A 14303-nucleotide genomic window follows, 5' to 3' on the forward strand; every position below is an offset into this window, starting at 1 on the left:
ATTGTTGCAAAACATACTGATGGCATTGTTTACAGACATATTTCTAAACTTCTGAATGTTCCAATGAGCACCGTTGGGGGCCATTATCCGGAAGTGGAAAGAACATCATTTCGACATAAACCGGCCACGACCAGGTGCTCCTTGCAAGATTTCTGACAGAGGAGTCAAAAGAATAATCAGAAGAGTTGTCCAAGAGCCAAGGACCACTCGCGGAGAGCTTCAGAAAGACCTGGAATTAGCATGTACAGTTGTTTCAAAGAAAACAATAAGTAATGCACTCAACTGCCAGGGCTTCTATGCACGCTCACCGCGCAAGACTCCATTGCTGAAGAAAAAGCACATTGAAGCTTGTTTAAAGTTTGCTGCACAACATTTGGACAAGCCTATGAAATACTGAGAGAATATAGTCTGGTCAGATGAGACCAAAATTGAACTCTTTGGATGTCATAGCACACACCATGTTTGGAGGAGAAATGGCACTGCACATCACCGTAAAGACGCCATACCAACAGTGACGTTTGGAGGTGGGAACATCATGGTGTGGGCCTGTTTTTCAGCATAGGGTACTGGCAGACTTCATATAATTGAAGGAAGGATGAATGGAGAAATGTACCGAGACATTCTTGATAAGAATCTGCTGCCATCTACCAGGACGCTGAAGATGAAACGAGGGTGGACATTTCAGCAAGACAATGATCCCAAACACACAGCCAAGGAAACTCTCAATTGGTTTCAGAAAAAGAAAATAAAGCTGCTCGAATGGCCCAGTCAATCACCTGACTTGAATCCAATTGAAAATCTATGGAAAGAACTGAAGATCAGAGTTCATAGAAGAGGCCCCCGGAACCTTCAAGATTTGAAGACAGTGTGTGTGGAAGAATGGGCCAAAATCACACCTGAGCAATGCATGCGACTGGTTTCTCCATACAGGAGGCGTCTTGAAGCTGTCATTACCAACAAAGGCTTTTCTACTAATTATTAAATAAATTTCAGCAAGCGTGTTCAATACTTTTTCCCTGTGTCATTTCACTTTATTACACATAATTTATGGACTTATTTGTTTTGATTTCTTTGTATGTGTGGATTACTTATGTGTGAAAATTTCATGTCAATAGCCCCATCAGAAATATATTTACTGAGAAAAATGTTGATGCCTTCAATACTTATTTTCCCCGCTGTATATGTGTGTACATGTGTGTATCTGTTTGCATGTGTATCTGTGTGTGTGAGTGTGTATGTGTATCCGAGTGTTGTGTGTATTTGTGTGTGTGTGTTTGTGTAACTGTATGTGTGTGTATGTGTGTACATGTGTGTATCTCACTCTGTGCTGTATGCAGGCCGCTGCAGGGAACATCATCGCCATGCTGTGGCAGCTGATGGAGAACGGGCTGGAGGAGCTGAAGCTGCTGCAGACGGTGCTGGTGCTGCTCACCACCAACACAGTGGTGCACGACGAGGTGCTGTCCAAGGTACAGAGACGCGTTACCACATACACACACTTACACACACTTACACACAAACACACTCACTTATGGACGAGGTGCTGTCCAAGGTACAGAGACACGTTACCACATACACACACTTACACACAAACACACTAACTTATGGACGAGGTGCTGTCCAAGGTACAGAGACACGTTGCCACATACACACACTTACACACAAACACACTCACTTACGGACGAGGTGCTGTCTAAGGTACAGAGACGCATTACCACATACACACACTTACACACACTTACACACAAACACACTCACTTATGGACGAGGTACTGTCCAAGGTACAGAGACGCATTACCACATATCCACACTTACACACACTTACACACTAATGCACTCACTTATGGACGAGGTGCTGTCCAAGGTACAGAGACGCATTACCACATACACACACTTACACACAAACACACTCACTTATGGACGAGGTGCTGTCCAAGGTACAGAGACACATTACCACATATCCACATTTACACACACTTACACACTAACGCACTCACTTATGGATGAGGTGCTGTCTAAGGTACAGAGATGGATAACCACATACACACACTTACACACACTAACGCACTCACTTATGGACGAGGTGCTGTCCAAGGTACAGAGACGCGTTACCACATACACACACTTACACACACTTACACACTAATGCACTCACTTATGGACGAGGTACTGTCCAAGGTACAGAGACGCATTACCACATACACACACTTACACACACTTACACACTAATGCACTCACTTATGGACGAGGTGCTGTCTAAGGTACAGAGACACATTACCACTTACACACAAACACACTCACTTATGGATGAGGTGCTGTCTAAGGTACAGAGATGGATAACCACATACACACACTTACACACACTAACGCACTCACTTATGGACGAGGTGCTGTCCAAGGTACAGAGACGCGTTACCACACACACACTTACACACACTTACACACACTTACACACTAATGCACTCACTTATGGACGAGGTGCTGTCTAAGGTACAGAGACACATTACCACATACACACACATACACACACTTACACACAAACACACTCACTTATGGACGAGGTGCTGTCTAAGGTACAGAGACACATTACCACATATCCACACTTACACACACTTACACACTAACGCACTCACTTATGGATGAGGTGCTGTCTAAGGTACAGAGATGGATAACCACATACACACACATACAGACAAACACACTCACTTATGGACGAGGTGCTGTCACAGAATGATCATACACACTTCTCAAAATGATCAGCCTGTTATTTTACCATTTTGAATAGCACTCAATGCCATGCCATTACTTCATAATGCCTCCTGTTTCCTTAACTGCGTTATTGTTAACCATCTTTACACTACATGCACGCTCTCACGCATACACATATATCCTCCTGAAACAATGTGCAAGCACACACACACACACACACACACACATACACACACACACACACACACACACACACACACCCTCCCGAGAAAATGGCTGCAGACTCATTCACACACCTGCCTGTGTCATTGCATACACACATAGTGTTGTATGTGCTCTCAGCCTGGTGCTGGTTAGAGCCAGTAACACACTGGCTGTTTCCTCAGGCCATTGTCCTGTGCTTCCGCCTGCACTTCACCAAGGACAACATCACCAACAACACCGCCGCCGCCACCGTGCGGCAGGTCGTCACCGTGGTCTTCGAGAGGATGGTCGCCGAGGACGAGCGGTTCAAAGGTCAGAGGTCCCTCCTTCACAAAAAAACTTAATCACGTCAGCAATCGTCCTGGATCTGCCTACAGCAGAGGGTTTTTCTTATTCTTCATATTCTTTAACCTCAGAGTAATGAAGTTTAGTTATTAAATCCGGGGCTGCTTATCCCATGACTTTAATCAAAAACCTGTTACTAAGAACAGTGCATCATCCAGCTTCTCCTGCTTCATCTGTTCTGCTGTTTTTCACATTACATTACATTATGTGCATTCAGCAGGTATGCTCTTATCCAGAGCAACTTCCAGCACAATAGAACATAAGTGCATCTATTCAAGCTGAATGAGCAACAGTGTCAGACCAGGCTAACAACACTCCCAGACCAGTGAGTGTGAGCATAATACTATTCAAGCCCTACCACAAGTTAACTTGTGCAACCTGACTAGGCAACAGATGCCAAGTAAGCTATGATACCTCAGTCACTAGATCACAGAATCCAAAGTCTGTGTTGGAAGATCGCCAGTGATTCTGCTATTGTAGCCTCCATAGGGAGTTCATTCCACCACTGAAAGACCAGTATAGACAGATTATGTTTGAGAAGAGAGACCCCGTCGGGATAGGACAGTCAGTTGCTCCGTGGTTGCAGAGCGTAGCAATTTTCCCTGTCCATTTTATCTCTCCTTTCGATCCTGTCTATGGCCCATTTGTTTTCTTTTCATGCGGGTGTCAGTGTGTAACTCTAGACTTGCACGACTCTGTCTCCACCCTTCCTGAGATGTGATGGAGAAGAATGGGCCACTAAGAGGCAGGCAGTGAGCAGGCTTGAGTGTCAAGGCTCCACCCCCCCAAAACATCATTGGCTGAGCCAGGTCACGTGACACCTCTCTAACCCAGGTGTGACTCCTCCCTGTAGGTATAGTGGAGCAGCCTCCTCCTGTCCAGGGGAACAGCAACCGAAGATCCATCAGCACACTGAGACCCAGTGCTAAGGATGCTTACATGCTGTTCCAGGTACGCCCTGTGTGAACTCTGCAGTTATCCTCTGATTTCCTGCATTCACACAAACATTACATTCATTTACATTTATTCATTTGGCAGATGCTTTTATCCAAAGTGACTTACAAGTGAGGTAGACTACAACACAAGCAAAAAGCTATGTTAGGAGTCAACAATATTAGACGCACTGCATGACCAAGTGTCAATAGTTGACCAGGCAAGGTACAAGCTAGCTAGCAGAGATACAAGTGCATGAAACCATAGAATTATTTTTTTTAAGGAAAACAAGGTTAGACATGAGAAAGTGCTTTAGGTGGTAGTGTTTCAGGTGTTCAGGTGAGCGTGGAAGAGATGTATCTTCAGATGTTTCTTGAAGATAGTGGGGGACTCAGTAGATCAAATGGACCGTGGAAGTTCACTCCACTTCCTGCGCTGGAGGTCTCTTATTGGCTTCACCAGCTGGTCATGCCACAGTGCCTGTTTCCTGGTGTCCTTTTGGACACGCTGTCCTGTAAAAGCATCTGTCTAAATCCATGAAAGCCTGTTCTGATAGTTTGCTCCTGCCCCCCGCTCGTCCCCAGGACCTGTGTCAGCTGGTGAACGCCGACGCCCCCTACTGGCTGGTGGGCATGACGGAGATGACGCGCACATTTGGGCTGGAGCTCCTGGAGTCGGTCTTAAACGATTTCCCCGGAGTGTTCCTGCAGGTATCTCCAGCTCTGTCTCTGTCTCCCTGTGTGCCAGGTGCTGTCTATGACACAGTTTGCTCTTTGCGCTAACAGAAATTCATCTCCTGGAACATTGCTCGGCCTTTTCAGCTGAGCTCATCATGTGACATAAATGAATATACATATATTTTTTATTTTTACCATTTTAAACATTCTAGAACAGGGGTGTCCAAACCTCTCCTGGAGGGCCACTTGTCCTGCATGTTTTAGATCTCTCCCTGCTCCAACACAGCTGATTCAAATGATCAGTTGGTTATTCAGCAGCTTCACGAGTTCATAACGAATCATTTGAATCAGCTGTGTTGGAGCAGGGAGCGATCTAAAACACGCAGGACAAGTGGCCCTCCAAGAGAGGTTTGGACACCCCTGTTCTAGAGTAATAGTGAAGACATGAAAACTATGAAACAGCAGAAATCAAATTATGCAGTGACCAAAAGGCGTTAGAAAAAAATCAAAACTATCTTATATTTTATATTTTCCTCAAAGTAGTCAGAAAATATTTGTTAAAAATACATTTTTTGGAAAGAAATTCGTGCATAGGCAACAACTTCACCATTTACTTGTCTAAGGAACAAAACTGAAGCATTTAAGCACAAGTCTTTAGATCTAAATATATCTAATGCATATTTCCCATCTTAATCAGGTATGTCCAAACTTTTGCCCAGTACTGTATAGTCATAGCGGTTTAGCCTGTGTTTGTTTCCCTGTTTACTTACTTAGCCTCCAGAGCAAACATGCTCTGTGCTCTGGGCCCTCATCTTTACACAGACTGCGCCCAAGGATCAACCATTATAGCTCTGTGTGTTCCGATCTTTCTTGTTAAGCATTCAAAAATCCCCACAGCCCCAGAATGCAATTTAATGCTTTGCTGGGTTTGTTATGGTTGTGTGCGTCCTCTCTCTCTCGTCCTGATTGCACACCCCTCCCCCCGGCCCTCTGTTTCCTTTCTTTTTTTTTTTTAATAATCTTTACAAGATTTTTTGCAAGAAAATTTACATTATGTAGACAACATTAATCGAGACATACATTCAATGCATATTACTGTACAAAAATTAATCAAACATCAATATACACAACATCTATAACATCTTTCAACATACATTGATATACACAATATTCTATAAAGATGTTATCCAGAAAACTATGATATCCAATGGGAACTTCAGACTCAACTTTTTTTTTTACCTACAATATACCAGAGCACTCTGTGAAATATATAACTTAGAATGGAAGCATATATTGCAGAATATGTTTTTTGAATATGTGTTAAACATATTCGTTTTGCTTGTTTGCGATTGAATTCAGCCTTGATTTGTTTAAAAACCTCTCTGACATGCCCATAACCAGCTATGAGGTCACTGGGGTCCGGACCTCAGTAATTTCTTTAGAGCTAAAAATAAAATTTGAAGCTAAGCTGGATAAAAAAATCAGAGGTTGAGAACTTCTCCAAGACGAGTGCATGCTTAATTCAGTTTATAATTGTCTTATAGACTTTATTTATACTTTATTATAAACGTTATTTAGTGTCTGCTGTGTGTGAGAGTTGTGAGAGAGGGTGCGAGCGCAGCCCCTTGCATCATCAGCTTCATCATCAGTACTCCGGCCATGATGAAGGCTAGGCTATTTCTTTCATATTAGTAGGCTAGCTAACACTTCACACAACGCCACTGATTAAAAAACAGCTTATGTAGGCGACGGTATCAATAATTGTAGGCCTGCAAAACATTTCAAAGCCAAATTTGGAAATGAATATAAGTGTATAATGACGTTAGCTTGTAATGGTGTTACTCTCAAGCACTTTTATTTTTATAGCTAGCTAAGGTTACAAATGACTTACAAATAGAAATAAGCTTAATTATCATGCTTCATACTATAGACCTATGTAGTTTGATGCTCTTATGCTCTATAATGTTCTTATGATTTATTATTCAATAAAAATTGTTTCTTGTAAATAGAAACAGGTCTCCTTCTATGTATGTAATGTTTATATGTGTAATTTTGACAAAACCTAACTCCCCCCCCCGCCCCAGACAACGATATTGACAAAACCTAAACACCCACCCCCCCCCCGGACCTCACTATTTTTCAAACCCTGGTTACGGCCATGCTCTCTGATCTGTTTTTTCTCTGCAGCACCAAGAGTTCAGCTTCCTGCTGAAGGAGCGTGTGTGCCCGCTGGTCATCAAGCTCTTCTCCCCCAACATCAAGTTTCGGCAGGGGAGCGCGGCGGCGGCGTCCCCCGCCCCCGTGGAGAAGCCTTACTTCCCCATCTGCATGCGGCTGCTCAGGGTGGTGTCCGTGCTCATCAAGCACTTTTACAGCCTGCTGGTGAGAGCACACACATACACACACGCACGCACTCACACGCACACATGCTCACACACACGCACACATACGTACACGTACACACACACACACACACACACTCACACACACGCACACTCTCACTCACACACACTCACACACACACACACACACACATACAGAGTGCCCAGCTCCACCCATACACACTATCTGACTCTGCCCTCACACACTACAGCTCCACACACACACACCCACACACACAGAGTGCCCAGCTCCACCCACACACGCTATCTAGCTCTGCCCACACAGTTGGACTGTGCTCACGCACACAGCTCTGTATGCACACACACACGCGCACACACACACACACACACACACACACACACACACACACACACACACACACACTATCTGCCTCTGCCCACACAGCCACCATTTGTCACTGTGAAGTTCCTGCTCTCATATCTGGTCACATCCTAAGATACAGTGTTTGATTTAGAGCTCGTCTCTCATTCCTGGATCAATCAGCAGTCAGAACCGAGGCTGAAGACTAATGGCGTTGGCTGTGATTGATGTGTATACACAGCTACCAAAGCACACGGCTCTTCTGAAGAGCTTTTTAATACCACTTAGTTTGGCCACATTCTTTCTTATGGGACTCATAAGTGACTAAGAGCATTAGCTCTAGTGACACTGGAATAAATGATTGCATAATACATTCAATACCTGTCAGCAGTGTAGAGTGGACTGGAGCACTGCTGAGCTGTAAGTAATAGTACATTGTGGTGTGTGTGTATGTGTAAACTGTGTGTGTGTGCATGCCTGTGTGTCTCTGTTTGTGTATGTGTCTGTGCGCGCGTGTGCGCGCGTGTGTGCGTGTGTGTGTGTGTATGTGTGTGTGTGTCTATGTCTATGTGTGCATGTGGGTGTGTGTGTGTGTGTGTGTGTGTGTGTGTATGTGTGCATGTGCCTGTGTGTCTGTGTGTGTGTCTCAGGTGACGGAGTGTGAGATCTTCCTGTCGCTGCTGGTGAAGTTCCTGGACGGGGAGAAGCCGCAGTGGCTGCGGGCGGTAGCAGTGGAGTCCATCCACAGGCTGTGTGTGCAGCCCCACCTGCTGCGGTAAGGAGAGCGCGACTGCGACTGCGACTGCGACTGCGACTGCGACTGTGCCTGTGACCGTGACCGTTTACACAACCACATGGTGACCACACTAAAGTAACCCTCACCCACTCCACAGTTCTACACTACACACTAACATAACCCTCACCCACTTCAAGGCCCTACACTACACACTAATATAACCCTTTATGGAACAGAGTGTTAACCCAGAGTTCCTCCACTGTCTCTCTGGCCTTCTCTGTATGCAGCTATCAAGCTGTATGTAAACCTGGGGATGTTTTAGAGGGAACCTGCCAACAGCACAACGGAATTTACTTCAACAAGGCTAATTCACCCACAGATTATGATACTGTATGTAATGTATATATTTATGCCCAAATACCAGCTCAGCTAAAACAGCATTTCTACAGTTTTTGATATTGACACAAATTTATCACATTGCTATAACGTCACAGTTACATTGAGAAAATGTCTCACAAAGCATTGGTCTTTCTATAAGCAGTTTTAGTCTAAACTTTACTGTAAGCTGTAATGTGTTGTCAGCATAGTTTGTGGTTTGTGCTAGTCCTTTAGAATCAGGGATAGATTTAAGGTAGCAGACGCTTTTATCCAGAGCGAATTACATTGGTTACAGTTTTTTTACAATGTTATCCATTTATACAGCTGGGTATTTACTGAGGCAAATGTGGGTTAAGTACCTTGATCAAGGTTAGAGCAGCAGTGCCCCAGTGGGAATTGAACCGGCAACCTTTTGGTTACAAGTCCTGCTCCTTAACCACTATGCTACACTGCTGCCCCATGACAGTTTATAGTGACCCTAACTTCCCCTCTGAACCTCAGGTCGTTCTGCCAGTCGTACGACATGAAGCAGCACTCCACCAAGGTGTTCCGGGACATCGTCAACGCCCTGGGCTCCTTTATCCAGTGCCTATTCATCACGCCCAGCGCGGGGAACCCAGCGGCGGCCAGCACACCTGCAGGTCAGGCCTCCGTCCTCACCTGGGGGGGGAAGATAAGGGACGCACACCTCCACGTTATCACACCTGAGCACATTACAGCAGGTGTCTCTTAAAACAGGAGTTAAAAGGCACATCGGGCTGTTTCTGAAAATGTATCAGCAGTATGCGTTCAGGTGGCCATTATGTACAGTACCAGTAAAAAGTTTGGACACACCTGAATAAGATAATGGGCAACATGCATTCAGAGACATTTTTATCTAAAGACCTATCTTTAAATGCTTGAAATTTGTTTCTTAAATGAGTATAAATAGTGAAGAGAATGACTATGTATGAATTTCTTTCCAATTTTTTTGGCTATTTTGAAGACTCTAAAATATTTCAGAGTCTTCAATAGTTTCTTTAAATAGTTTTGCTTTGTATATTATACAAATACAGTTTTTTGGTCACTGCATAATTCCCTTTGTGTTTTTTCATAGTTTTGATGTCTTTACTATTATTCTCAAATGTGGAAAATAGTACAAATAAAGAAAGAAAAGTGTGTCCAAACTTTTGACTTTTGAAATTGTTTTTGAACTTGATGTTAGTATTTGAAAATGAAGGGAAAGTTTTTGGCTGGACATACTGTGTACACAGCAGCTCAGAAGGCTGAGTTTTACACTGAAGTTTCTGTCCCAGTGTAAGAGAGTCATTGTAAGTAAGTGCTTATGAATATGCATTAGCAGACAAGCCAAGAGTCACTTGTCTCGATCTGATTGTAATCGCTATCAAAGCCTGCGGGAGTTTTGTACCTGCCAGTCATGTACTGAAGTTAAAAAGTGTTCCGGGCCTTTGAGCTCAGGAATATTCATGAGTTCATTCCATTATTGTCATTACCAGACACTCTTACCCAGAGCCACTTACAAAGATTTCAGTTTTGCACATTATTCATTTATACAGCTGGATATTTACTGAGGCAACTCCGGGTAAAGTACCTTGTCCAAGGGTACAGCAGCTGTGCCCTAGATGGGGATCGAACCCGCAGCCTTTCAGTTATAAGGCCTTCTCCTTACCACTATGCAACACTGCCGCACCAAAGTTCAGAGATATAACGCAGCTTTTGCTGGACCTGTATAACACAGAGGGGTGTGTTTTGGTGAAGTGAGCATTTTGAGCTTGAAAAGTGGTTCTCAGATTTTGTTCTGGTGTCACCGGCGTTTTGGCTTGAGGTTTTGTCCAGGCAGTGTCAGGGAGTGACGGGTTCCTTTTTCAGGCGGATCTGGGACTGGCGGACAGGCTGCGGGTCAGAGTGGCCCCGGAGCGGCGGGGGCAAGCGGGGGACTGACCACACAGGCGGCCTTCGAGTACCGCGGCACCTGGATCCCCCTCATGACCGTCAGCGTTCAGGGCAGTGCCAAGGCCACCTAGTAAGTATCACAAAGCCAGCTGTGTCACCTCACAGTCTTAGCCCCGTTATTGCATCAGGGTCTGATCAGCTCAATGAACTGCATTATTACATCACAGGGCCTGGTGACCTCACAGTCTGAGCTCCATTTTTACACTACAGAACCTGATCACCTTACAGCCTGATCTTCATTATTACATCACAGAAACTGATAGCTTAGCAGGCTGAGCTTCATTATTACATCACAGAGCCTGATCACCTTACAGCCTGAGCTCCATTATTACATCACAGAGGATGATTACCTCAGAGCCTGGGCTCTCTTATCACTTCCCAGAAGCTAAGCATCTCACAATCTGAGCTCCATTATAATGCATTTAATAGAAAATGTGAGTGGCCTAGCTGCATTTTTACACATTTTCCACAAGAACGGCCCAGAAACTTTATGGCACATTTGAAATACCACGATGGCCTATCTCTGCTTCTAACAGAGCAGGAAACCAACCAGGCTTCATTTTCCACATTTCAAATAACAGGAGAATGGTCTAGCTGCTTTAATACACATTTTAAAAAATAAGGGAATGACCTAGCTCCAGTCTTCCCCATTTAAACCATGGCCATGCACCATTACTACACATTTTACAGAAGAGAAGGACACCCTAGGGTAGGGGAGACAGAAGTCATCCTACAGCTCATAGAGTACGGGGTTTAGATAATGGCCCCTCAGGGCCTGTTATACCGGTGTCTGTGAGTTATCCTCATGCACACACGGTCATGCTGCTCAGTGTGGTCAGTGAGTTCTTTTTTGCTGAATTAAAAAATGCTGTCCAGATTAAACAGAGGTTCAGCTGTTAATGTGTTCACGTTTGTTTCTAGACTTAGAAGATGGAATTTTCTTTCCTGCAGGCAGGTGACTGTTCGGCATTTGAAAAAAGGGGGTTGAGCAAGTCATTGCTGTTCACACACAGAGCTAGTTTACGGCAAAGCTCCCTCAGAAAACTCGCTCATGTTATTCCAGCTGTGAAAGCAGCCCGTGAAAACACGTCGGGTTTGGTTTCGTTGGACGCCTTTGATTGGGTCTCAGTTTTCGCATGGCCTCACATGACTTCTGGAACCTGAAGAACAGCATGTATCAGGACACATCTGGTTGTGTTTGCATGAGGGCACGACCTTGTGTCAGGAGAACGTTCTCTTATTGACTGCTGCCTGTGTGGGTGGGTCTTCTGATGGTGTGGGTGGGATTTTGCCAGTGTGGGTGTGCCTTCTGCCAGTATGGGTGGGGCTCTGAATCTGGCACCTCGCCTTGATTTTTGTGACACTTGATAAACAATGATAAAAGTTGGCATTTTATCTTCCAACAAACACGTTGTACAGGCAAGAACACATTAGAATAGTGAAGAACCTGTTGTATCTTTGGACAAGGTGCTAAACCTGAATTCAAGCTGTGTGAGCCTCCCTGCCTAAGAGCATAGGTAATATAATGGAAAAATGTATGATTCTCAGACCTTTGAGTGTGAATCTGTACGATGTCAAAATGAGATCCATGTCGGCAGAATACAGTGCGATTGCATGATGCACTGAGTCTTAAACCAGGGGAGTTTGATCCACAGACTGCAGATGCAGTGTAGACTAGGGTCGGGTACTGAAACCTGGTGCCAATATGGCACCGGTTCCTATACGTCTGGTATCGACTGAACCGAATCGCAGCGCAAATTTCGGTGCCACTTACCCTTTCGCGCGTACGGTCACACCGGTGTGATTAGCCATTTAGCGCGTATGCTAAAACCGGTGCGATTAGAACACTAGTTTGGAGAAATTCTACCTAATTTTAGCTTTGAGGAAACAGCGATTTAAATCTAAAAAATATAGCAAATGCTAACTAAAAACTGTGAGAAGCTTAATAACGCTAATGAAAACACAACAAACCATGTAAGGTAACACGTGTTGTACATAGCACATAGACAGGTCTTAGGTTAGCAATAGACAGATAGGCACATCTTTCTCGTCACTGAATCACTTCTTTTTACATACTGCAGTATGGTGGATCATTTGGGATTGTTGGCGCCAGTACTGAACAGTACCAGTAGGTGAAATATTATGAAGTGAGTACTATGAAACTGAAAGAACGGCTTCAGTTAGGCTGATGATTGAAGTCTCATCCTTATTATTCTTTATCTGATAAATTATATTACATTACCTTAATTTAGGAGACGTTGTTATTCAGAGCAACTTCCAGCACATTAGAACCTAAGTGCAGCCATTCAAATTGAATGAGCAACAGTGTCAGACCAGGCTAACAACACTCCCAGACCAGTGAGTGTGAGCATAACACCATTCAAGCCCTACCACAAGTTAACTTGTGCAATCTGACTAGACAAGGGGAGCTAAATGCACTACCATACATCAGTCACTAGATCACAGAATCCAAAACACATTGCAATACTACACGTAAAATAAATGTGAAGTACTACAAGTGGCAGGTGTTAGGCAGCACAGTGGCTCAGTGGTTAGCACTGTTGCCTCACAGCAAGAAGGTCCTGGGCTCAAATCCCGGCTGTCCGAGGTCCTTTCTGTGTGGAGTTTGCATGTTCTCCCCGTGCTTGCGTGGGTTTCTGAGGGCACTCCGGTTTCCTCCCACCATTTAAAAGACATGCATGTTAGGGTTAATACTCCTGTTGGTGCCCTTGACCAAGGCACTGACAGAAGAACTGGAGTTGGTCCCCAAAGCGGCTGCCCACTGCTTCGGATGGGTCAAATGCAGAAGTTGAATTTCCCCATGGGGATCAATAAAGTGTACCATACTGTTTTTAGGCAGCAGGGATTGAGGTAGAACAGAGATGCAGTCTGAAGAGGTGGGTCATTAGTCTGTGTCAGAAGATGCCCAGTGAGCACCATGGGGAGTTCATTCCACCTCTGAGGGACCAGTACAGACAGGGATCGTGTCTGAGAGGAGAGACCCCATCAGGACGGGACGGTCAGTTGCTGAGTTGATAGATACGTAAATATCCCTGCTGCAGTCCCAACTGTTGGGGATGAGGACCGGCTGTTGAGTAGGGACGCAAACCTCGCCTTGCCCGGAGCCGTGCTAACCACGCTGCCTTGTCTCTTCAGCCTGGAGATGCTGGACAAGGTGGAGCCACCCTCCATCCCTGAGGGCTACGCCCTGTCGGTGGCCTTCAGCGCCCTGCTCGACCTGGTCAGGGGCATCACCTCCATGATCGAGAGGGAGCTGAGCAAGGAGGAGGAGCTGGCTGCTGCCCAGGGGGCAGCAGAGGACCATCAGGATCAGGAACCTGGTCAGTGATGCTGCTCTTTGAGTCCCACGTGGACACCACTGGTCTGCATTCACTTTAACTGAAAAACCAACATTAAAAATCCTCATCTGTAGAAGAACCTGGACTCTAGCCATTGTTTTTTTTTCTCACTTATAACATTTGCATAGAGAAAAAAAGTCATATCAATTCAGCCAAAGCAGAGAGTAACTTCTCTTAAGGTTCATTACGCAGTCAGTCATGTGGTTCCCAGGTAGCAGGAAGTCCTTCACTGCCCTCTGGTGGCCATCTGACAAATTGCAGTTTTCTCTGTATTCAAGCCTCCGTCATTCTGAACCGTTGAACATG

General features: G+C 44.8%; 1 protein-coding gene across 2 annotated transcripts in view; it reads left to right on the forward strand.

The window, feature by feature from the left end:
* Window positions 1-14303, forward strand: part of LOC118771892 (protein MON2 homolog) — a 58249-nt gene that overhangs the window by 20741 nt on the left and 23205 nt on the right. For both annotated transcript variants that reach the window (XM_036520037.1, XM_036520038.1), the window contains exons 4-12: window positions 1338-1469; window positions 3096-3225; window positions 4112-4209; window positions 4776-4901; window positions 7056-7250; window positions 8222-8346; window positions 9187-9326; window positions 10555-10708; window positions 13795-13979. In XM_036520037.1, the coding sequence (XP_036375930.1) occupies window positions 1338-1469; window positions 3096-3225; window positions 4112-4209; window positions 4776-4901; window positions 7056-7250; window positions 8222-8346; window positions 9187-9326; window positions 10555-10708; window positions 13795-13979 (1285 nt within the window). The remainder of the gene's footprint in view (window positions 1-1337; window positions 1470-3095; window positions 3226-4111; window positions 4210-4775; window positions 4902-7055; window positions 7251-8221; window positions 8347-9186; window positions 9327-10554; window positions 10709-13794; window positions 13980-14303) is intronic.

The sequence above is a fragment of the Megalops cyprinoides genome, chromosome 25, assembly GCF_013368585.1.
Source record: "Megalops cyprinoides isolate fMegCyp1 chromosome 25, fMegCyp1.pri, whole genome shotgun sequence".
In the NCBI taxonomy this organism is placed as follows: Eukaryota; Metazoa; Chordata; class Actinopteri; order Elopiformes; family Megalopidae; genus Megalops; species Megalops cyprinoides.